Source organism: Eriocheir sinensis, unplaced genomic scaffold (assembly GCF_024679095.1).
Source record: "Eriocheir sinensis breed Jianghai 21 unplaced genomic scaffold, ASM2467909v1 Scaffold276, whole genome shotgun sequence".
Classification (NCBI taxonomy): domain Eukaryota; kingdom Metazoa; phylum Arthropoda; class Malacostraca; order Decapoda; family Varunidae; genus Eriocheir; species Eriocheir sinensis.
In genome coordinates this window covers 3,780-29,308 of record NW_026111583.1, presented here as the reverse complement: position 1 = coordinate 29,308, position 25,529 = coordinate 3,780, and the positions used below count along the sequence as shown (strand labels likewise).

Sequence of the window (25,529 nt, the reverse complement as noted above, 5' to 3'; positions counted from 1 at the left end):
CGCTTTATTTGCTGCATCGATGCATTGATGTGAGAATTTGAGGTTTGACACGATTTTAATCCCCCGGTCCTTAACGCATTGAACGCTTTTGAGTTTAACGCCGCGCATTTCGTAATCGAACTTCTTATTTTTTGTTCCAACTTGAAGGACCTGGCACTTGTCTGCGTTAAAGGGCATCTCCCATTTATCCGACCAAGCTGAAATTTTGTACAAATCCTCTTGGAGGCTTTGCCTGTCTTCGTCAGTGAGAACCGAGTTACCAATCTTTGTGTCGTCTGCAAATTTACTAATGCGATTATTGAGTCCAACATCCACATCGTTGATGTAAATAATGAAGAGCACTGGGCCAAGAACCGAGCCCTGAGGGACGCCACTAGTGACCGGCGCCCACTCTGAGTTAAATCCGTCAATCACAACTCTTTGTTGTCTGTTGCTCAACCAATTCGCGATCCATTGGTTAACTTGACCGTCAATGCCTATTTGCTTTAATTTATAAAGTAATTTATGATGTGGGACTTTATCAAACGCTTTCTGGAAATCTAGACAGACTACGTCCACTGATTTGGTTACGTCATAAATTGAGAAGAGATCGTTATAAAAGGTCAGTAGGTTTGACAGGCAGGATCTTTTGTTACGGAAGCCATGTTGTGAATCTCCAATTAATGAGTGGCTTTCGAGGTAACTCACAATTTTGTCTCTAATTATGCTCTTGAGTAGCTTACCTACAATTGAAGTTAGACTAATGGGTCGGTAGTTACCTGGTATTTTTTTGTCTCCTTTCTTAAAAATCGGTGTCACGTTAGCCTTTTTCCAATCCGCAGGGACGATGCCTTGAGAGAGAGAGAGAGAGAGAGAGAGAGAGAGAGAGAGAGAGAGAGAGAGAGAGAGAGAGAGAGAGAGAGAGAAAAAACTAAACCATTAAGTCCCATAAACATAATACATCACAAAATAGATATAGATAGATAGATAAATAGCAAGAGGGAGAATATAGATAACTAAACCTTATTATGTCCCACCAAACACACACACACACACACTCAATAATACAGGGTGAAGGAAAAATTACATACACACAATCTTCTGGCATCGATACTTCATTGCAGGTACTGAAGAGGCAAATAGAACGTCATAATCTTTTTTTTTAGTCTTTACAGCTATACAACAGAGGGCGGCCAACGCAGGGCCCGCCGTACTGGTAGTGGTAGTAGTAGTAGTGATAGTGGTAGTAGTAGTAGTCATAGTAGCAGTAGTAGTACAATAATAAGACTTAAAATACACAAGAGCACTGGCTTCAGGTACTCAATCAAGACTGTCACGACTGCCCCTGCGATGTTCCTGGTTGGGCGATGGGTGAAGGGTGTGATGGCCCAGGTTGAGAAGGTGTGTGTGTGGGTGTTATTCCAGCTGATTTCAATGCACCTTCCCATCAGCATTTGCACCAGGGAAATAACTCCTCCCGAAAGCTGAGACGAGGCATGAAAATACTGACAAAATGAAAAGGGAAAGGCCACATTTTTTTACAGTGAAGTTTTAGCTTAATAATGCCTTCCCAAAATAGAGATTAGACCAAAAAATAAAATAAATATGAAAAAGGGACAGGCTATTATTCCTTACAGTGCACTTTTAGCTCAATAACACCTTCCCAAAATAAAGATTAGCCCTAAAAATAAAGTAAAAATGAAAAAGAGAAAGGCAGCCATTCTTTACTGTGAAGTTTTAGCTCAATAACACCTTCCCAAAATAGAGATTAGGCCCAAAAATAAAGTAAAAATAAGAGAAAGGCAGCCATTCTTTACTGTGAAGTTTTAGCTCAATAACACCTTCCCAAAATAGAGATTAGGCCCAAAAATAAAGTAAAAATGAAAAAGAGAAAGGCAGCCATTCTTTACAGTGAAGTTTTAGCTCAATAACGCCTTCCCAAAATAGAGATTAGGCCCAAAAATAAAGTAAAAATGAAAAAGAGAAAGGCAGCCATTCTTTACAGTGAAGTTTTAGCTCAATAACGCCTTCCCCCCCAAAAAATTAGGCCCAAAAATAAAGCAAAAATAAGAGAAAGGCAACTTTTTTTTACAATATTACCTCCCAAAAATTTATTAGACAAATAAACTGACAAAATGAGACAGTGAACCAGTTATATTTGCATCAGGAAAAATTTGAGATGAGGAAAAAAAATCAACACGCTGAGAACGGTAAATATTATCACTAACATCAGGAAAATATAGGTGTTGCTTCTGCTTACATTAGATAACTTAAACTATGATAAATGAAGATAAAAAGACACTGTACAGGCTTTCTGGGTATTGGTTCGCCTCCTTCAGTTACGTTTGTACTGTGTTGTATCTGGTTTAAGTAACACTTTTTCAACTTTTACAAGGTTTTACTGTACCAATTTCTTTCTGTAGTCACTTGTTATCAGCTGTGTATCTCTTCTTTATCTCCATCACTTATGCACTGTGTTTTTTTTTGGTTTTCATAAGATAACTTTACGGCTATTTTCAACATTTACCAGATTTTTGTCCTTTCATATAGTTTGTGTATTTACATGATATAGTTGTGTTTACTTTCAATCACTTCACTTGCCACAGTTGAACAAGTATGGCACTAGTCCAAAGATATGTACAGTTCATTTTTTTGCCTTGTCTCAAAAATGTACAGTTCATTTTTCTGCCTTGTCTCAAAAATCCCAGGTCGATCTTTTCCTGATACGAACCTCAACAGATACAGTACAGAGGAATCAGCAGAAACACCCTACACAAGAACATTTCCCATTCTCTCTCCACCCATTACTAAGCCCGAGTTGCAGGATAACGATATCTGTGCCGGGTGGCCTGACTATCATCTTTACTCTCCCTTCCTTTCACTCCTCCATTGCAAAGGAATAGACAATTACTCAACACAAATCAAAAGTGGTGTAGATAATCTTTACACCAATGTTCCAACAGTAGTTTCTTATCCCCAACTGCTTGGAATGGCCGGTGCAGGTCAGTCAACATACCCAGACCGCCTCAATACTCAGAGAAGCTAAGAAAGGAAGAGTGGCACTGGGAACACATATTTACAGTGTTTGCATGACGTTGCCGCCCCCGGGACCAACAGACAGCCGGACGTGTGTGGCCGGGCGAAGGGAGGGCATGATGGGGTCTGGGGTCTGTTATGTACACATGGGGTGGGTTGGTGGGGGTGTAGTGGGGGGTGTTCGCCATTCTGCACACACCGTTCCATTTAGTACGCATGTCTAAGGGAAAAGACCGACGAGTTTGTGATTCTAATTCGTTGATTTTAATAATTTTTGCATTTGAATTAGTACATGTATTTAGGGAAGAAGTGATGGGTGGTGTTGGTGGTTTTGATGATTTTTTCTCGCCTAGTTGAAGGAGTCCTCTCACTTAGGGGAAAAAATTCATGGGAGTTAGTGATTTTAATGATTTTGAAAGAAAATTTTTAAGAAGTATTCACAGTTAGGGAAGAAAATGAAGGACTGAGTTGGTGATTTTAACAATTTTTGGAAAGCCAACTTTAAAGGGGAAAAAAATGACATGGAGTTAACGATTTTAATTCTTTGAAAGTCTAGATTAAGAAAAAACTGCTGGAAAAAATTGGTGATTTCAACATTTTTTTCTTGCTAGGTAAAAAAAGTAGGTAAAAAAAAAAAATAAATAAATAAATAAATAAATAAATTGAAGCAGTTTGTGAGATTTAAACTTCTTTCGTGGATTAGATTAAGGAATCGATGGTGATTTCAACAATTTTATGGAAGGCAAGTTTAAGAACAAAAAAAAAAAAAAAAGAAATAAAATAAATGAAATAAACTGAATGATGGAGATTTTAAGTTCTTTGAAGGGATGGCTCAAGGAGATAACTCATATATGGATACTACTTTAATTATGGCTTGATTTATTATATAATCGGACATATCAATTAATTATTCACTGTCTTCTGGGGGCCGGGCAGGGCATTTTGACGGGAGTATTTATCTTAACTCGAGTGTGTGGGAGTTGGAAGGAAGGAATGGATGGTGTGTGCAATGTGGCAATCATCTTGTGTGTGTGTGTGTGTGTGTGTGTGTGTGTGTGTGTGTGTGTGTAGCATTCAATATCCTCCGTGTGGTGCCCAAACATAATAATAATAATAACAACAATAATAAAAAAGCAAGAACAATCAGTCAGTCAATCAACACATGGAACTCATCTCCTTTTTTTTTCTCCTGACATGAAAAAATTACATCTATGGTTTCGTGTTTTGTCTTTCACCGACGACGAACGACCTTGACTAAACCGCTGGGCATGGATGAAAAGTAAAATAATAAAAAAATAAATAAATAAATAAAAAATAAATAAATGAAATGAACAAGAGAATAAATCGAATAATAAGTGTATGTGTGTGTAGATGGAGTGGCTGCCCGGCCCCACCACCGCCGCAGCCACTCCTGGGATCACTAAGAGGTACGTACAAACCAACTTATCATCAACAACAAGACTATGTACACAATGGCGAGACCGAGACCGAGACCGAGCGTGCGGGGGGAGGAGGAGGAGGAGGAGGAGGAGGAGGAGGATAGGGAACGGGGAGGCAGAGTGAACACGAAAACAAAAACTATATAAAAAAAAAAAAAAAAAAAAAAAAAAGTGTATGTGTTTGAGTGTGTGTTTGATTACATGATTTGTGTGTGGTATCGTGATTTAAGACTCGTACCAGAGAAAAAAGAGAAGAAAATTATAATGAGAGAAGAACTGATTACCAAGTATGTTTTCCAGTTGACAGATAAGATATAGTTAAAAGGGATAAAAAAGGGGATAAGTGGAAAGGATATCAATTTGTACTATCATCCCAAATTAAGACTAGTATCAGGGAAAAGAAAAAAATGAAGAAAAAAATACCAGGTATGTTTTTCAGATTACATATTTTTTTAGTTAACAGATACAAGAACACAAGAACTTAAGGAGTCTGCAAGAGGCCGGAAGGCTATACAAGGCTGCTCCTGTGAACCTAACCCAACCTAACATCAACATCCACGAATTTATGTACTTTCATTTTTATTGTCTCACACCGGCACTCACTAGATGACTGACAAGCCTGCTCTACTCACCCACCACTCTGTTAGTAAACCAATTCTTGCTAATGTCTTTGCTGAATCTGACGGTATCTAATTCAAGGGGTGAGAAGTGAATGGTGACTCGCAGAAGCCATGAACCTAAACTCTGGAAATGCAACAGTGAAAATTCAAGGATTCATTCTTCTCCTTGCAATCTGAATGCCAATTGGAGCGTCACATACAAGCTGTCAAACACACAAACAAAAAAATTATAATAGTAGTAGATGTAACAAATGCCGAGCGGAAAGGAGCATACAAACACACACACACACACACACTGCTACGAAAAACACCAAGAAAAAATAAAATAAAAATAAAAACGGTAATAACAGTAACAACAGTAACAAACACGGGGATAATACGGGGCATTAATACGGCATGTTCGGTCTGTCGTCACACTACCTACGTCCTCGCTCTCACAGTCCAAGCCCAGGTCAACACTTCCGGCTGGGATGCGCGTAAAAAAATATGATCCTCCTTTTATTTACATTTTTTTTTCTCTCTCAAACCAGCGAGACATTTCTGTTGAGCTTAGGCCTACTGTGTACAATGGAGGCAGAGGAGGAGGAGGAGGGGGAAAAAAAAGGACAAAGAAAGTGATAAGTGGCAAAGAGGAGAAGGAAGATAAGAAGGGAAAGAGGAATGAGGGAGGGACAAAGAAGGAAGAGAGAAGAGGAGGAGGAGGAGGAAGAGGAGAGAAGGAAAGCGATTATGAACTGAAGGGATGATAGAGAAGTGATGGAAGAGGAGGAGGAGGAAGATAAGAAGGGAAAGATAAATGATGAAGAAAAAAGGAAGAAGAGAGGGAAGAAAGACGAAGAAAAGAATGAAAGGGAGAAAGGTAGAGAAAAGAGGAAAGAAAAAGGAAGGAAGGAAGGAAAGCAAGGCAACAAGCAAGCAAAGAGAATGAACAAGTGAGTGAGTCTTGTGCAGTGAATCAAAAAGGAGGCCTTGCAATATATTACCGCCATTAGTATTAACATCATTAATATTGTTTCTTGATAGTGTGCACAGAGGAAATAGCTGGGTTGTTAGTGTGTCTTTAAGGGGGAAGAAGAGGGGAAGAGAAGGGAACGGAGGGTCAAGGGTTAAGCTCTCAATGTTAACGGTGAGATATGAAGAGAAAGGGAGAGGGAGAAAGGGAGAGAAGGGAGAGGTATGTGGTGTGATATAAGAAGAGGGAGAAAGGGAGAGAAGGGAGAGGTATGTGGTGTGATATAAGAAGAGGGAGAAAGGGAGAGAAGGGAGAGGTATGTGGTGTGATATAAGAAGAGGGAGAAAGGGAGAGAAGGGAGAGGTATGTGGTGTGATATAAGAAGATTCGATAGAGATCAGAGAAAGAAAAGTAGGAAGAGGAGGAGGAGGGGAAGGAGAAATAAGGGAACAAGTTAGAAGAGAAGGAAAAGAAATGGAAAACAAAGAAGAAGGAATAGGAGTAGGAGGAAGAGGAGGAAAAAAGAATGCATTAGAAAAGGAAAAGGAAAACAAATGAGATGAGAAAGAGGATTAAGAAGATCAACAAGAAGGAAGGAACAGAAGAAAGGGAGAAACAGGGACAGAGAGAGAGGATAAAGAGGAGGAGGAGGAGGAGAAAAAAAGGAAGAGAAACGGAGAACGAATAAGTTGAGGAGGAGGAAAAAGAAAACTGACAAAAAGAAAGGAACAAGAGACAGAGGAAGAGAGAGAGAGTCAGCAGTAATCAGCAAGTGCTCTAGTCAGCAGTGGCAATCGCAGTGTTGGTCAGGACACACAGCTGCTGGAAGATGGTGACCTGCTCGGCAAGGGGCAGATACGAGATCACATTCTGGTACGAGAGAAGGCCCTCCCCATCGCCCTTCTCTTGCGCTGTCAACTCCGAGGTCATGAGACGCAGCCGCAGCACCTCAAACAGCTTGGTCCACTCGTCCTCATCCGCCGGCAGCACATACTCCTCCGTGGCCCCGTCCCCACGCTGCTCCACCTCCTCCCCATCCTCGGCCTCCTGCACCACATATGTCCCTGGTTCTCCGCCCTCCACCAGCACCGCCTGTCCACCCCCCTCCCCAAACACAGCCTCCTCCCCAAGTAACACCTCCCCCTGCTGTTGTGCCTGCTCCTGCTGTGGCGGCTGCTGTGGTGGTTGTCGGTGAGCAGGGCCAGCGGAGGATGACACAACTAAGGCCGAACCGTCGACCTCGGACACCCCGGCCAACTGTGTCTGGCAAAACTCCTTCATGTACTGGTCCATGGCTAAGGCTCCCTCCTCCTGTGGTATCTCCTCCTCTTCCATGTCTTCTTCCTCCTCCTCCTCATTGTCATCTGCCTCGCCCGGCCCTCCTGCGGCACTGGCTGGCGTGCGGCGGCCTGGGCTCGGGTGTGTCGGGAGGCGTTTCCGATTGCCGTTACGAGAGAGGTAGTTGGAACGAGAGTGCCGCTCCATGATGCGGTTCATGAGGTCCTGCGGGTGGTCGCCGTCCGTGTGGGTGTGCTGGGGGTAGTAGACCATGTGCGTCTCCCCGTCGTAGTCCTGCGTCAAGGGGTTGTATTGTACCTTGAGGTGGATCCGCGCGTGGCAGTTGCTCGACCGCTGGATACGGACGAACCAGCGACGCTTCTTGCTGGGGGAGTCAGCGTCGCCCTCACCCTCCTTCTTCTCCTTGGACTGGTCAATCTGGGGAGGCACACGCAAAATTTTATATGGAGAAAGGAGGAAAGAGGAGGGAGGGAGGAAGGGAGAAAAGTTGAGGAAGAAGATGAAGAAACAAAAACGAAAAAGAAGAAGAAACAGAAGAATAAGAATGAGAAAGAAGAAGAATCAGAATAAGAAGAAAAGAAAAACAAAAAAGAAGAAAAAGGAAGACAAAGAAAAATAATAAAAATAAGAGAAGAATCAGAAGAAAACAAAATAAAAAAGAAGAAAAAAAAGACAAAGAAAAAGAATACAAATAAGAAAGAGAAGAAGAATCAGAAGCAAAGAAGAAAAACAAAAAAAGGAGAAGAAAAAGAAGACAAAGAAAAAGAATAAAAATAAGAAAAGAAGAAGAATCAGAAGAAAAACAAAAAAAATAAGAAAAAAGAAGACAAAGAAAAAGAAAAAAATAAGAGAAGAAAAGAAGAAAAAGAAAGAAGACGGAGGAGAAGAAAAAGAAGACACAGAAGAACACACCACCCACTCCGTCCCCATCCCTCCGCCTCACCTTGGCCGTGTGGAAGCGGTGGCAGACCATTTGGATGAGCTTCATGTCGTTCTTCTCGATGCGTGTGGTGTCGCGGATGTAGCGGACGTTGTACTTCTGCTCCTCTCCCGTCAGCCACTTGTAGAAGAGGGAGAGGCTGCGGAAGGTCTTGAACTCCCTCGGCACCACGATCTTGTGCACCTCCTCCATGTGTTTGAACAGCAGCTTGACCTACGACACACAGGGAGAGGTAAAGTTAGGAGGACATATGAAAGGATGTAAGGTAAAAAAGTGAAGGTAAGAGATGCTGAAAGGTAAGGTTTGGGTACTTGCTGGGGTGTAGGAACCTCCCCTATGTGTTTGGACAGAAGATTGACCTACAACACACAGGGAGAGGTAAGGTTAGGGGGGCATATGAAGAGATGTAAGGTAAAAAAAGTGAAGGTAAGAGGTACTGAAAGGTAAGGTTTGGGTACTTGCTAGGGTGTAGGAACCTTCCCTATGTGTTTGAACAAAAGATTGACCTACGACACACAGGGAGAGGTAAGGTTAGGGGGGATATGAGGGGCTGTAAAAAGTGCTGAAAGGTGAGGTTGGGGTACGTGCTGGGGTATAGGAACCTCCCCCATGTGTTTGAACAGCAGCTTGACCTGGGTGACACAAGGGAAAGGTAAGGTTATGGGGGCACATGAAGGGCTGTAAAAGGTAAAATGTGAAGGTAAAAGGAGGTGATAGGTAAGGTTGGGGTACATGAATCTGCCCCATGTGTTTGAACAGCAGCTTGACCTGGACGACACAAGGGAGTGGAAAGGTTGGGGAAGGGAGGGTAGGGTAGGTTAGGTTGGGGGTGCATATTGAGGGATGTATAAGGTAAAAGGTGGTCAAAGGTAAGGCTGGGACACTTATAAGGGTGTGGAGTTGGACATGAAAGAAGGTATATAGTGAAGTTATAAGGTAAGATTTCGGGCATATGCAGGATGGATGTAAAAAAGATGAAAGAGAAAGGTGGGGACATACTGTAGTGGTCCATGTTGAGGGTAGAGAATGAGAGAAAAAGAGGAATTATATCTTATGGACCTACTTTAGCGGCCTGACCTCGGCGACACAAGGGGAAAGGATGGGAAAGAAATTGGAAGCCTATAGAGTAAAAGACAAATATTAGTGGCAATGGTAAATGGGTGAGTAAAAATCAGTAACAGAGACAGATAGCCAAGTGTTACCAAGAAAGAGAAGCAGAACATAACTAAAGGAAAAGAGAAAACACCAAAACAAGAATTATATGTGTGGTTAACTATGTGGATGTATGAGACGCAAGGGAACGGTAATTTTTGTTGTTAAAGGAGATGGATGAGGCACAAAAAAGTAAACAGAAAAAAAGTCTACTATGTGAAAAGAGGGTCAAGGTCAGAGGGCAGACAAAATGACTCGAGGGGAAATGAAAAAATAGAAAAAATAATAAACAAAGGCACTATATAAATACAGTGCATAAGAGGACAACGACAGGAAGAGTATATTTTTTACAGTTAAGGAGACAGGCCAAGAAAAATAAAACTAGAATAAAATAAGCAAAAATTAATAGATAAATAAAACTAAGATACAGAAAAAAAACCTGCTATATAAAGGAAAATAAAACCCACACTGGAGGAAGGAGTCAAGCCTGTAACACTGCAACAAGGTGAGAAGAATGCAGGTAAGGACACACACACACACACACACACACACACACACACACACACACACTGGACAAATAGATAGATACACTAATAGGTATACATGGAGAAGTAGTGAAGCTTGACACACACACACACACACACACAACACCTCCCCCTGCCACCACACCACACCTAATAGAAGAAAAAGAAGAAACAAAAGTGGAAAGAAAAAGAAGACAAAGAAACGAAAACAAAAGAAAAGAATATGAAAAACTGAAAATGGAAATAAGAAGAGGAAGAACACTACACCCACCTGGTAGAAGGAGAGGTGGCTGCACCCTGGCTCCTGGCACTTGAAGTTCCCCCCGCGCGAGACGGTGGGCTTGTTGCTTTGGCTGACCTCCGTGCAGACCTCCCGAGTGTGCCGCAGGAAGTCAAAGTGCTTCGAGAACACCTGTTGGCACTCCTGAAGGGGGGGAAGAAGGGGCAGGGTAAGGAACGAGAAGATGGAGTTTTCTTGATCATTATTTGCTGACCTATCGATTTGTGAGAAGAGATGAGAAATACATGACCAGAAGAGAAGATTCTGTTTTATGGTGAAGGAAACAGCTCAAGGGTGATAAACAAGGAAAAACAAACAACAATAAAAAAATGCTAATCACTGCTCCTGCAAAAGCTGTCAGAAGGAGTGGCCACATGAGAGGTCAATTTTGAAGGGAGAGAAAGAGTCCAAGTCGTAGGCAGGAAGACATACAAAGAAAGGCTGTTCCAGAGTTAACCAGTGAGAGGAATGAAGATGCTGGTTAACTCTTGCATAGGGGATTTGGATGGCATAGGGATGAACAGGAATATAGAGTGAGTCTGTAGAGAAAGGCTGTTCCAGAGTTAACCAGTGAAAGGAATGAAGATGCTGGTTAACTCTTGCATAGGGGATTTGGATGGCATTGGGATGAGCAGTCATATGAAGTGAGTCTGAATTTAACTAATGCTTCACCTGCCCATGGGAACACAAGATATTTCACTCACCTCACACCTTGAAAATACTTGTGAGAGAATACAGGCCTTACTTTTTTCCCTTTCATCATGTGGTTGTATTCTTTATGACCCCCCTCACCTCACCCACTCCCCTCTGCTTCACCCACCAGCCCTGCCTCCCTCCCCCGCTCTCACTCACCTTGCACTGCCAGCTCTGCCTTGGTTTCTTCCGCAGCAGCACGGTCTTGGCGGGCACTGTGTCGTTCATCCGGCCATCCGCCAGCTGCAGCAGCCCCTTGGTGTCTTTCACCCGCACATCCACATCGATTCCCAGGTCCAGCAGGCACCCGTCCTCATCCGTCTCCACCCCGTGACTCTCGATGTAGTGCTCCACCTGCAGATCATGATGGTGGTGGTGTGGTGATGAGGGGTAAAGAGGATGCATGATTATGATGATGTGGTAATGGTGGTGGTGAAGATGATGATGATGGTGATACAAGTGATGGTGAAGAGGATGGGTGAAGATGATGGTGGTGATAATAATACTCAAGATAATGTTAGATGGTGATAATGATGAAAATAATGGTGATATATGACAGCATTTCTTTTCCCTTATGATCAAAAACACATCGAGAGACCCTCCCAAAACACAATCAAGAGGAAGCACAATGAAGGTTCTATATAGTGAATGATGAACAATAAACACGGTATTGATGGTGTCATAGGCCACACACAAAAAAAGGAGGTTAATAGTGCAGGAAAGTGAAGTGAGGCAGCATGTCACTCACCATCTCCTCCTGGTTGGCGAGCTCCTCCCCACAGAAGCCACACTCCAGGGAGGACTCTTCACCCGGCTCCATCTTCACCTCCTGCTCCCTTTTCACCTCTTTCGCGCCTGTGGAGGGAGAGCAGTGATAGTAAGCTACGGTAATTCACTTTTATTCTCTTAACCCGGTAGCAGCGACGGGCCAAATTTGTGGCTTTACCGTGTAGCTGCGACGGGCAAAATCTGTGCCATGATATAAACCCCTCAAAATAGATGATACATAATCTGATCACAAATGCTTTGATATATATTATGAAATGGTTTGTGTGAGGGGTGATTTTTTCTCATTTTTCTCGCTTGGAGGGACCATTAAGAAACATGATCCCTGATGCTACCGGGTTAATTTATCTTCTATCATATGGTAAGGTACTGGCAGACCTTTCATAAGAGTGCAATGTCTCCTATGGAATTTTTGTGTCAGACCTTTCAATCCATCCACTAGAGGTCATCAATATAATACAGCACATGTTAGAGATCAGTTGGATGTGAGGATGAGGTTTTTCAGTGTAAGAGGAATATCCTTGTGGAACTCCCTCCCAGATTCACTAGTTGCTCTACAGTGTCTACATTCAAATCAGCACTTGATAAGCATTTTGGGGGATAAACTCCTTAACCCTTTCCATCCGTGACGCCGACGTCGGCATGACAGTATGGGAAGGGTTAAGAGGAAATGGAAGAGGATTAATCCTCTTCTAAACCTCTCAATCCTCCTCTAAATTCGTCTTACATTTCCTCTTAAGAGGTTTAGAAGAGGATTAAGAGGAAATGGAAGAGGATTACGAGGTTTAGAAGAGGACTAATCCTTTCCATACAGTGACACAGTCGGACGCCCATCGGCATCGCCGGAGTGAAGGGGTTAAATATCACTGATTAGCTATAGCTTAGCTCTCATCTATTTAATTTTGTAAGCTCACCAGGTAAGAATGTCATTAATCAGTCAGCTTCCCATCCTCCACCACAAAATTTCTCAGCCTACGTATAACATGGTGAAAAATATAGGAATAGCATTCCACTACATGGATAAGGAAATGATGAAAAAATTAATTACCACTATGATCAGACCAAAGTTGGAATATGCAGAGGCAGTGTGGTCTCCACATAAAAAGAAATAAAAAGAAACTAGAAAGAATACAAAGGATGGCAACAAAAATGGTTCCAGAGCTGGAGGGATTGACACACAAGGAAAGACTAAAGGAAATGACTTACCAACACTAGAACAAAGAAGAGAAAGAGGAGACGTAATACAAATCTACAAATTATTGAGCAAATTGGAAGAAGTAGACAACGTGGAGTTACTACTAAAAGAAGAAATTACCACCAGGAACACAAGAAGACATAGTAAAAAATTGAGGAAGGGAAGATGCTTGACAGACAAAGAAATATAGAGGTTTGGAACAGACTAAGTGAGGATGTACTATCAGCAAGGAGTGTGCAAAGCTTTAAGGAAAAGTTGGATAAATGTAGATACAGAGACGGGACCACACGAATGTAAAGCCCAGGCCCTGTAAAACGACAACTAGGTAAATACAGGAAGACCCGAGCAACACAGGACACACCCACACCCTCACCTTCCCCTTCGGTGGCAGCAGCGGTGGTGGCACTCCTGTCCCGGAGGGTGGGCGCTGGCTGCACCTTGGGGCGGCCGGGCACCTTGGAGGCTATCTCGACGTGGGTGTCCCCGCGCGCCTGGGCCTCCAGCTCCTCCAGGTGCACCAGGCTCATGTGTTCCACCAGCAGGTTCTTGGTGAGCAGGACCAGCGAGCACAGCGAACACACGTAGGTGGAGGTCTGGGGGGGAAAGGAAGGGGTGAGGGGTTTCTCAGACTGGTGGTTGTTTTTTCTACTTTATTTATGGTGAGTTTGAGGATTACTATTTTTTTTCACTGTTTCCTATCGTCCATTATTAGTATATACAAAGAGTTGGAGGGGATAATGGTGGGTCCTTCGACTGGTGGTTGTTTTCTTTTCTTTTTTCGTGTTGTTGTTGTTGTTGTTTCTTTATAGTGAACTCTAGGATTGATTGATTAGTCATTAGTGTTTTATTCTTTTCTTCTCCTGTCATGTTTATTTAGAAAGTCGTCACAGGGCGTACGGGGAAGTTCTCGGACTAGTGATCATTTAGTTTTTTTCCTGTTATCTATTTAATACAGTGAATTCTGGGATTACTGTATTTTTTATTCTTTTTTTTATCTTCTATCTTATTTTGGACACATCTGTTTACAGTAAGTGTTCAGATTAATGTATTTTTCACTCTTTTCAATCTATCTTATTTATTTACAGCAAGTTCTGGGAATGATGCACTTTTCATCACTTTATTTTTTCATTTATCAACAGCAGTGACTTCTTGTACCTGCACCCCCATTTCTGCAACTTAACCCACATTTATGTAAACAAAACTTAATCTGGCATGTGATAACCTCTCCCTCTCTCTTAATCTATCTATGAGTATGTATCAATTTATTTACCTAACTTCTTACCTATCTGACCTATATAATCTATCCCATTTTCTCTCTCTCTCTCTCTCTCTCTCTCTCTCTCTCTCTCTCTCTCTCTCTCTGTCTTTCTTTCTATTTTTTGTAACTGCACCACCATCTTTTCTGTGAACAAACCTAAGTCTGGCATAAAATAATAATCTCACTCTCTCTCATACCCCATCTTAGGTGACATTTCTATCAAGGAAGATGAAGCTGGCTGAAGACATGATGCAAAAATGTCTCAGAAATCTACTTAGCTTTTGATAATTCTCTCTCTCACTCACACTCTCTTTCTTTCACCCCTCTCTCACCTCCCCCTGCAGGCGCGTGAAGGTCTCCTGAAGGCGGGCGGTGTGCTGCAGGACCATGTGCTCCACAAACTGGTCCTCTGACTGGTAGTTGAGGCTGCACACTGGACACCTGAGGGACAAAGGGGGTGAGTCAGGTGGTTGGGGGAAAGGTTGGCTGCTAATGAGTATATGGAGTATATGTTATGAACCTTTTGTGTCACAGGTGGAAGAATAAGGGTGATCAAGGGAGAGGTTGGATACTAATTGAATTTTATCATCAAGTACCTTTCATGTCACTCTTGTAGTTTACTTACTCGGCCCCCTTCCCAAAGAATTAGAACTCTCTCTTTATGACCGGACACTTTCAGGGCCAAAGGTGGATGAGTAAGGTGGCCAGGGAAAGGTAGGAAAGATGTTAACGAGTTTTTATCATCCTCTTATTCTTGCCCGTTACACACACACACATACACACACAAGCACTGAGTGAATGTGTGTGTCAGAACTAAACCGCATTGTCGTAAGAAGTTCTGTGATAATATTCAACAGAATACATGACACTACAAGCCTGACTCAATCCTATTCAAATACACACACACACACACACACAAGTTGACCCTCTTCTTTAGAATTCTTTGACAGTACACTTTTTGTTTCCTATTGTTTTCTGCCTTTGAGCGGACTCCTTTTCTGTAAACATACACACACACAATTCTGACCCTCTCTCATGCAATTCTCTTCCTGTTTGCAATTTATAAGAAGGCTATTTTTGTTTCTTCTTTTATATTTTTTTACCAATGGGCTCCCTCCTGTAGACATATACTCATACAGTCATACACTCTCTCTCTCCCACACACCTTGAGAGCGGCTGGCTGTTCTTTATCTTGCCCTCCAGGATGCTGCGTGAGTGTATGAGGTCGGCCCCGTGCTCCGCCATGACGTGGTGTGCCAGCGCCGCCTTGGTGATGAACATCTTTTGGCACAGGGCACACACCAGCGACCAGGCCTGGGGGGGGCGCTCCCTACCTCTCACACCCTGGGGGAAGGGGGCAGGAATGGAAGGAGGGTTAGGTGGGTCATACAGGTGAGTGTATGGGTCTCCCCTACTTTATGAATTACATAATAGTGTAAATAAATTAATAGATAAATAAAGACTGATCATAAAAGCAAGTCAGATGGATTATGGAGACAGCAAAGGCAGTCAGAGGATGACAATCGCACTTTTTTTATTGTCCAGCTCTCCCTTGCCTTACAAATCGCATAACAGAATAAATAAATAAATACATAAATAGAACCTAAAAGCAGGCCAGATGGATCATAGAGAGAGCAAAGGCAATTAAAAGAGTGATGATCGCATCCTTTCTGACTACATCTCTCACCCACCTTATAAATTGCATAACAGCACAATAAATAAACACTTAAATAGACTCAAGCAGATTGTAGAGAGCAAAGGTAATTAAAGGACGACGACCATGAAAGCCAAACATCTCATTTAATGTTCTTATCGAAAAACAAACAATAATAAAGTAAATTTGTATACTAAGTGACCTAAGGCCCTTAATACGTAATGCGTGATATTAATGAAGTTTTGTAGACTCCACCGCATCAAAAGAATTACCAAAGCGAACAGGAGCACATAATATTACCTGAACATTTGTCACCCCCTGTCTGCCCTCCATCTCTCTTCCTCTCCTCTGTTATATTTTTCCCTTCTTTCATTCCATCGCATATTCTCTCTCTCTACTTTCCTTCATCTCTCTAACTCTCTTCTGTCATGTTTTTCCCCTCTTTCTTCCATTCCATCACATATCCTCTCTCACTCTCCTTCCCTCTCTCTCTCTCCCACCCTCCACCCACCTTTGAGTCAGCCACCAGGGCCGAGGGCTGTGGCTGGCCCTCCTGGCTGGCCGTCTCCAGGGTCAGCTGTACGGTGTGGGCCAGGCCAGTCGTGCTGCGGACCAGACCCTCGTTGTCCGCCACCATCAGGCCGCGTGACGTGCCAACCGGGTACTCTGGGGGGGGTGAGGGGGTGTGTTAGTGTGTGTGTGTGTGTGTGTGTGTGTGTCAAAGCTTCTTCATCGTAAATGTAAAAGAAACACTCATGACAAGAGAGAAGAAGAGAACATTGGAATTGGAACATGAGGAAAAGAAGAGCAGATTTGAAGAAGAGAAAAAAGAGAATGGGAGAATTGAAGAAGCGAAAAAACAAGAAAAGCCACAAATGAAGAAGAAAAAATAAAGTAAAATCAAATAAAATCAAGGGTAAAATAGAGAGAAGAAAGGAAACACAAGCAGATCTGAAGAAGAGAAAAAACAAAGACACAAAAGAGAAAAAAGAGAAATGGGAAGATTGAAGATAAGAATAAGCAATAAAGAAAATGAGAAAAAAAGAGAAATGGGAGAATTGAAGGTGAGAATAAACAAGAAAGAAGAGGAGGCAGAGTTGAAAAAGATAAAATACACGACAGAGAAGAAAAAAAAAAAAGTGGAAATCAAGGTAAAACAAGATGAGAGGAAAAGAAATGGAAGAAATGAAGAAAAAAATGGGAAAGATGAAAAAGAAAAGGAAAAGAGGCAAAAGAGGAATGGAAAAACTGAAGAGAAAAAGAACAAGGCAGAAATGAGGAAAAAATAAATAAAATAAAACAGAGAAAAATAATAAAATAAAGGGTAATAGAGAGAGGAAAGGAAACAGAGGCAGAAGTGGAGAAGAGGAAAAACAAGAGACAGGAGAGGGAAGAAGAAGAAGAAAAAAAAAAGGTAGAACTAAAGAAAAGGAAACAAAACACCAAAAAAATGGCAAAAAAAAAAAAAAAAAAAAAAAAGGAAAAGGAAAGAAACAGCAAAAAAAAAGTATGAAAAAAACAAACAAGTGAAAACAAAATGGCAGAAATGAAGGAAAAAAAGAACAGAGGAATTAAAGGAAAAAAAAAACGTATAGAAAAAGAAAAAAAACGCAAGTGGAAAAACGTATATAAAAAAAAAACAGAAGTGGGAAAAAACGTTAAAAAAGGGGAAAAAAAATCGACGGCAGAATTGAGGAATCAAAAAAAAAAGAAGAATAATATAAAAAAGAACAAGAAAAGTAAAAAAAAGAAGAAAACATAACACTCCTGCATGCTCACCCCCGTCGAAGAGCTGGTTGGATGGCTTGGTGGGGGTGCGGGGCATGGCGGCATTATTATTCCCCCGCCCCGGAGGCCTGCCCCGACGCCCCGGCCCCCTGCTTCTCCGGGGGGGTGGGGGCAAGGGGTCTGGGTCGGCGAAGGGGTCCTCTTGCGACTCTGGGTCATCGTCATCATCCTCGCCCTTGGCCTCGGTGCGCGGGCCGGTCAGGTCATGCACGGAGACTTTGGTGCAACGCTTGATGTGACTGGTGTACTGACGTTCCTTGTTGAATGTGCGGTCACAGTCCTGGAGAGGGGGGATAGTGGTAGTAGTAGTAGTAGTACATCGTTAAATACACACACACACACACGCTTTTAATCTTCTCTCTTCTTCTTTTTTTTACTTTTCGTACCTTTCTTTTTCCTATTTCTTCTTTCTTTTTTTCTTACTTTCCATATTTCTTTTTTTTTATGTTCAACACACACACACACACACACACACACACACACTTTTAAATCTTCTTTCTTTTTTTCTCACTTTCCATATCTTTCTTTTTCTTAGGTTCAATACACACACACACACACACACACACACACACACACACACACACTCACACACACTTTATCAACTTTCCTCTTTCCAATCCCCTCTTTCCTTTACGTCAAAGATTCTCCCTCTCTCTCTCTCCGTTCCACTTCACTCTTTTTCTTCCTATGTCTTGTTATTTCACACTCCTCTCTCTCCTCTTTTTCCTCATATATCCCCCCCCTCTCTCTCTCTCTCTCACCTGACACCTGAACTGCACGGCCTGTTCTAGCAGTGGGTCGATGTCAGGGTCTTCCGATCGTCCCCGCTTGGCTGCGACGGATGATGGCTGGCCGTCGCTCTTCCGCTGTTATGGGGGAAGGGTGACAGGTGACAGAGGGGATGCTGGTAGGGTGGGGTGATGGGGTATTAAGGGGGGCATATGTTAATTTTTATAACTTGTAATTTTTGAAGGGATGAGGATAGATGGAAGACGGAAAGGGAAGGGAAAGAAAGAAGGAGAGAAGGGTAGGGAAGGTAAAGAGAGGATGGAACAAGGAAGGGAAGGGAAGGGAAAGGAAGAAGAAGAGAAGGGAAGGGATGCAGAGGATAGGCAGAAAGTAGGGAAGGGAAAAGAAGGAAGGAACGAAGAAGATGGAAGAAGGAAAAGTACAGGGAAGGAAAGGAGGAGGGAACAAAGGAGATGGGAAGGGAATAGAAGGAGATGGAAGGGAAATAGAGAGGAGAATGAGAGGTAAAATCAAGGGGAATGAAAAAGGAAAGCAAAGAATAATAAAAGAAAGGCGAGATGAGGAAGGGAAGGACAGGAAAATAAAAGGAAAACTGAGGGAAGGAAAAAGCAAAAGGAGGATAGAAAAGGAAAACTGAGAGAGGAGAAAGGAAGGAAAGAAAGCAAAAAGTAATGAAAGGAAGGGAAGGTAGGGAGGAAAAGAAGGCATAGGAAAATAGACAGAAAATTGAGGGAAAGACGGAAAGGTATGAGGGGAAAAGAGGGAGAGATAAGAAGGAAGACGGGAAGGGAATAAAAAAGGAATAGGGAAACAAAGGGAAAATTGAGGGAATAGTTAGGAAAAGGAAGGATAGAAGAGGAAAACTGAGGGAAGGATAGAAGAGGAAAATCAGGGGAAGAGAAAGGAAAGAGGTAAGAGATGGAAAAGGAAAACTGATAAGAGGAAAGGAAAGGCACAAACCCAGAGCCCATCCCCCCGCCCACCTTGACTCCGGCCTGGGGCTTCTTGCGGTAGGGGCTGTGGAAACACTTGAGGAAATGGTGCGAGATCTGCGGCCGCGTCTTGAAGGTCATCTTGCAGAAGGAGCACATGAAGAGCGGCGACTTCTCCACCTTCACCTCCTCCTTCTTGCAGCCTCTCATGTGCTTCCTGCAGGTACACACACAGGGTTAGATATGTATGTTTGTGGGAGATGGGTCTGACCAAACTTATATGTACACACACACACACACACACACACTTACAGACACACACACACACACCTGCACACACAGGGCCACCCACCTGAGGTACAGCGGGCGCATGAACTTGCTGTTGCAGGTTGGGCACTCGTAGAGTTTCTTGGGGTTGGCGGGCGGCGGCTGTGGCTTGGGCTGGGCGGCGGGGGAGGTCTGAGCAGTGTGGGACACGTAGCGCCGCGGGCGCTTGGCACTGCTGCCGTCGGACAGGTTGATCTGGACGTGCTTCCTGACGGGCTCGTGCTTGTCAGCGGCGGGCGGCGTGGCGGCCTTTGTGTACTTGGTGGTGCCTTCAGGGATGATCACCTTGAAGATACTGCCTGCCGCCCCAGGGCTGCCAGGCTCCTCCTTCGGGGCTGCCACGGGGCTGACGGCCGGGGCTTGGTTGTGCCCTGCCCGGATTACGATGTGGTTCTTGGAGGGCGATGTGGTGGCTGGGGCAATGACGGTGGCGGGGGGGGCCACAGGCACAGCAGCGCCACCACTTGGATGAGAAAGTGGCCTGGCTGGCCTAGGGGTGGTGCTCTGGTTGGTCTGCACCACAATCCTGGTGGGGCCGGCAGCAGCATGGATAGGTGTGCTCCGCACCAGTGTGGGGGCATGGCCGCCGATGGTGCTGGTGGTGACCACGATGTTGTCCAGGCCGGGCCGCGGTGGGGACTGCATGGCCTCGCTGACCAGGCTGTCCAGCAGCAGCTTGTCCTGGCCCCCTGCCGCCTCCTCCTCCCCCTCCACACCCGGGCCACCCATCAGGCCCAGGATTTGCTGGTTGTGGCCGTAGCGTGTGTCCTGCAGGTCCTCCTGCTTCACCATCACCAGGCCGCCTGAGGGGGACGCACCACCACCACCACTGGCCTCGCCGCCGTTCTTGACGCTCTCCTCCAACATGGCTGTGTCGAAGCTCAACCCCTCCGGCCCCTCCACCAGCACCCCCCCCTCCTCCATGGCCACCGGCGCCTCCTCCATCACCACCTCTGACCCCTCCATCACCAGCTGGCTGCCCTCCATCACCACCTGGGTACCCTCCATCACCACCTGGGTACCCTCCATCACCACCTGGGTGCCCTCCATCACCACCTGAGTGCCCTCCATCACCTCCCTGGCCTCCTCCATCACCACTTGGCCCCCATCCACCACCACCTGGGCCCCGTCCACCACCACCTGCTGGTCGTCCTTCACCACAGGCAGGTCCTCCTCCACCAGCTCCTCATCCTTCACCTCGGACATGTCTTGTTCCTCTGGTGGCTGGCTGCTTTCCTCCACCTGGCCCCCCTCCTCCTCCTCCTTCACCTGCCCCTCCATCACAGGCACCTCGCTCCCCTCCTCCACATTGGTGCTGGTCTCCACCACTTCCTGCAGCTCATTGGCTGGGGTCTGGTCTTCCTCTTCACCACCACCACCACCACTGCCACCGCTCTCCCCAACTCCCTCCTCTCCACCACCACCACCACCACCACTGCCACAGCTCTCCCCAACTCCCTCCTCTCCTCCCTCACCACCACCGCCGTCGTCTTCGTCGTCAGCTGGCCCTCCAGGTGTCAGGGTAGGGCCGTCATCCACCTGTAAGGCAAGTAAAGGACTGTGCTGGTTACCTGGCCGCGGTGAACACACTCAGAATATGGAACAACACTAAATCTCATCCCTTGCAGCCCAGTTTCCTTTTGCAAGAGTTAGGCCTGGGCTCTCACCAGTACAGCACTTCAGTGGCTCTCAGTAGAGGTAACATGCAGTACTTTAGTATTTGTCAGTAAGTGATTAGACTCGGCTGGATCAAGATGAGGGTTCTGTTACGTTTGGTTTGGTTACCATTGGGGTCGAGGGAGAGAGTCAAAGGCCTTCTATTAGATGATACAGGTAACTCTCGATTTACACGAGTTTGGTTTCTGCATTTTTTAAATAACGCGGGGTCCAAAATCCAAATAAATGTTTAATTTACACATTTTTTTCACTTATATGCGATATATTATGGAGTGGCCACCAGATATCTCACGCAACTGGACTCACATGGCGCTGTGGCCACACAGCTGAGCTCAGTTCTTCCCGCGCGCAACTTGAACAACTATACAGTACCCACACTGTCATGCTACTCAACAATGCAAGATGGCGCCACTATAAACACTCGCCAGCGCCAGAACGGGCTGGGCCGACCATCAGGCCCCACCTGGAAGAAGCCTTGGACCGACCATCAGGCCCCACCAGGAAGATGCCTACTGGCGCAACAGGCAACGACGTAAAAAAAAAAAAAAAAAAAAAAAAAAAAGGGGGTGGGGGGGTGGGGGTGCCCAGTTACTGGTACTAACGGTACCAGCTATACAGTACGGTACTGGTGCCAGACTGCTCGGTACCGGTACCAATACTAGCCAGTCGCTCATGGTGTCCCTCATTTCTTCCTCACACGAGTGAGGCTGAGGCTGGGTGCCTGAGTGGATATCTCAGTGATATAGATATTCTCTCTCTCCCTCTCCCCACTGAATGAAGTGAATATCTATTTTTCGATAGAAACCTACCTCTTGTTTGATTTACATTGTTTTTGATTTACGTGACCTCTTCAAGGACACAATACTGGCGTAAATTGAGTTACCTGTATTACTAGGTTAGGTTTAATATAATGATTCATTGGGTACTTACTTACTTTATTGATGCTTTTTATTTTTTGGTGTTTGTGGCACTGTTTGTTGTGTAAATAAGAAATAACCATAACATGACCATGGCACTCTTGGCCCAGCCAACCGCCTCTACAGCCAGCCATCATGCCGTTACACACATTCACCACTCTTAGTACCCTTGTCTCTTATGGGGGCTGAGGGCACTCACCCCTCATCAACATAAACACTCTTTAGGCTAGTGTAATGGTGGTGAGCCTGCTTTGGCTACTTTGGTGGCTGCCGCACTGTGCCGGCACAGATATTCATAACACTTTCTTTTAGGAATAAAATCTTTCCTATGATTCCCCAAGAGGTTTTAGGGTTAGCACAAGACACTGTCTATTCATTTCTGTGTAATACATGGTGACTTAGGTCATGGATAATCATTTTCACTGTGAAATGCCTGAATGTGATTCTGAGACAAACTCAATCAGGTGCCTGTGTAGACATTTGTGGTGAGAATAAATATTTCCCATTATAGAGCATCATGTTTTACAATAAAAATGAATAGCCAGTGTCACAGAATTAGATCACATGAGCCTCTAATATATTTAGGCTGGGGTCACACAGTCACATTCTTGACTCCCAGCGCCTCCTGACGTCGGGTCACAAGCCGACAGTTTTGGAAATTTCAAAACAATGGGAGCCTTCCCCGACATCTGTCACTCGTCGTCAAAAAGCTACAACCATCAGATGTCCATCTCAACAACGTCTCAACAACGTTGGCAGTGGTTGGCATTCAAGATCTACTTACGATGGTCGTAACGTACGTCTGGCAGTGCGACATTTCCAACGCCAGGAGTCAGGATCATGAATGTGACCCTGGCTTTACCATTATGACAACCACCTTCATGTTATGTCTCAAGGACATGCATTCAGTTCAACAACACTACAATACAGAGGTGGGGGCAGGCCTCACCCCACCCCCAAGCTCCCCTGCCCTCCTTCCCTCCCAGCAGGCCCTACTACACCCCAGCTCCCCTGCCAGGCCTCACCCCAGCTCCCCTGCCTCCTTCCCTCCCCAACAGGCCCCACTACACCCCAGCTCCCCTGCCCACATAATCTCCCTGCCTCCTTCCCTCCCTGACAGGCCCCACTACACCCTGGCACCCCTGCCAGGCCTCACCCCCCCCCTCCGCACCCCTGTCTGGCCTCAACCCACCCCCCAGCTCCCCTGCCAGGCCTCAACCTCCCCCCAGCCCTTATAAACTCACAGCCTCCTTCCCTGGGGGATTGTTGAGCAAAGGGTAGTCTACTTTTTGAGATGGATGGTTTATTTCTGGACAAAATATGCTTTTTAATTTTGGAGATGTTAAGGTACGTTACGTTAGGGTGATTTAGGTGAAGTTAATTTGAATAGGCTATATTAGGTATGGCGTGTGAGCCGGTGGAAATGTGCAGCGAGGGACAGGACGTGGCGGCGGCGTGGGTGGGTTCATTGCCCTTCTCTCCCAAAACAAGCTTGGGTACCTGGGGGAATGCATGGTTTCCATATTGGGAACACTAAATTTGGCGCAAACATATAATTTAGTGGTGGCTGGGGGGATATCCCTAAATGTGGAGAATTTCCCGACATCTAGAGTATTCTTCCTACCCCCCATAATTTAAAAAATGTGATTGCAACACTTTTTGTCCCCTCTACCTGAAGCCCCTCATTCCCACAGGTCCCCAAGCTTGTTTTGGGGGATTTACTAAGAAAATCAGACCACACAGACCCCATGGTCCAGACTAGGTGATCTGTCCTTAAACCCAAGTGATTTTACATTAATCAGATGGGTCCAAAATTTAGCATTTCTACTCAAGGGAACATTAAGTTCAAGGAAGTGTTGGTCGAGCTTGTTTTTAAAGAAGTCAATCGTGTTACACTGGACCACTAAAGGTGGGAGCTTATTCCATTCTCACACTACAACGTTGGTGAAGAAATATTTGGTGCAGTCTGAATTTACTTCTCTACATTTAAGTTTTGTGCCATTGTTCCTCGTTCGCAGTGTCACTGATCATAAACAATTTTGACTTGTCCACATTCGTGAAACCATTAAGTATAGCCCTTGAGAGAGCTGCATCAGCGGCGGAGCAGGGCCTGAAACTTCATCAACGGTAAACGGTATTTTAAACATTTGGTCAGTTTTGCTCGGAGGCGACGTTTCTCAAGAGAGAGCATGTTAAGGGTGGAAAGCCTTTCTTCGTAGGGTTTGTTGCGCAAGGAAGGATAATTTTGTTGCTCGATGTTGAACACCTAATTTAGCAATGTCCTTTGCATGGTGGGGAGACCAAAACTGTACCGCATAGTCCATGTGGGGTCTGACTAAACTATTGTAGAGTGGAAGTATTACTTCTTTATTTTTAATAAAAAGTTTCTTTTAATGAAGCCCAACATTCTGTTCGCTTTATTTGCTGCATCAATGCATTGCTGTGAGAAGTCGAGGTTTGACGTGATTTTGACACTCGGGTCCTTGACGCATTCTCTCACCTGGTGGGCTTACCAGAACCCAGTAGACACAGGGCCCAAAAGGAAGCCACACTGCTGATTCGCCAGCCTGACTAATTCACTGAATGCTTTTGAGTTTGACAACGCGCATTTCGTAATCGAACTTCTTACTTTTTGTTCCAACAAGGACCTGGCACTTGTCTACGTTAAAGGGCATCTCCCATCTATCAGCCCAAGCTGAAATTTGCTAATGCGATTATTGAGTCCAACATCCACATCGTTGATGTAAATAATGAGGGGCACTGGGCCTAGAGGGGGCAAACACTAGATTTTTACCCATCGTCCCCCAACCCACCCAACAGGGTCTTCACCCCCTCGATCTCCCTAACAGAAGGGCTTCGCCCTCTTGACCCCCCTATCAGAGCACCTTCACCCCCTGTGTTGTCCAGCCCTCCTCGCCCCTGCCCCCACAGCCTCCCCGGCGGCCCCTCCACATCCAGGCTCCCCTGCCACTCCCTCCCCCTGCCGGCCCCAGCCCTTCTCCCGGCGTGTGCCCCGGGGCCCGCAGCACCCCCGGGCGGCGGGCGCCGTGGCCGGGGGGGCAGCGGTAAATAAGGCGACGTGTTCAAAGCTGGCGCCATGGCCCCCACGGACGCCACCTGCAGCCCACCGTGATATTTCCCCTCGTGCCGGCCGCCCCCCGGCCCCCCGTGCCCCCCAGCCTGTCAGCGGAATCTACATTGCCTGTAGATTATTGTGGTGGAGTAGTGATGTCCTCACCTCAGTAGGATCGCGGAGAGAGTCCATTGTTTAGGTATTTCTCGTCCTGTTCCCGCGTCATGGCGAGGAAAACAAGCCGCCGTGCGGGGCGGG

The 25,529-nt window shown here is 45.0% G+C and overlaps 1 protein-coding gene across 1 annotated transcript; it reads right to left on the bottom strand.

Annotated features, from left to right (window-relative positions):
• Positions 1-1,076: 1,076 nt before the first annotated feature.
• Positions 1,077-25,529, bottom strand: LOC126991416 (uncharacterized). The gene is made up of 15 exons (XM_050850183.1): positions 25,437-25,529; positions 19,630-21,143; positions 19,329-19,494; positions 18,357-18,461; positions 17,587-17,875; positions 16,319-16,473; positions 15,319-15,497; positions 14,486-14,594; positions 13,269-13,488; positions 11,663-11,769; positions 11,074-11,268; positions 10,213-10,365; positions 8,269-8,478; positions 1,821-7,742; positions 1,077-1,731 (listed from the first exon to the last, which is right to left on the bottom strand). Exons 1-14 carry the CDS (start codon positions 25,461-25,463, stop codon positions 6,804-6,806), a joined length of 4,368 nt encoding a protein of 1,455 aa, XP_050706140.1. The 5' UTR covers positions 25,464-25,529; the 3' UTR covers positions 1,077-1,731; positions 1,821-6,803.

Bases quoted from the DNA above. Each gene is read 5' to 3' on its own strand.
- LOC126991416 (XM_050850183.1), bottom strand. From the start codon at position 25,463: ATGGACTCTCTCCGCGATCCTACTGAG. The intron at 18,462-19,328 runs GTGGGCGGGGGG...CCCCCATAACAG, and splicing joins AGCCCCAGGCCGGAGTCAAG to CGGAAGAGCGACGGCCAGCC. The intron at 8,479-10,212 runs GTGGGTGTAGTG...TGTGTGTCGTAG, and splicing joins GCCACCTCTCCTTCTACCAG to GTCAAGCTGCTGTTCAAACA.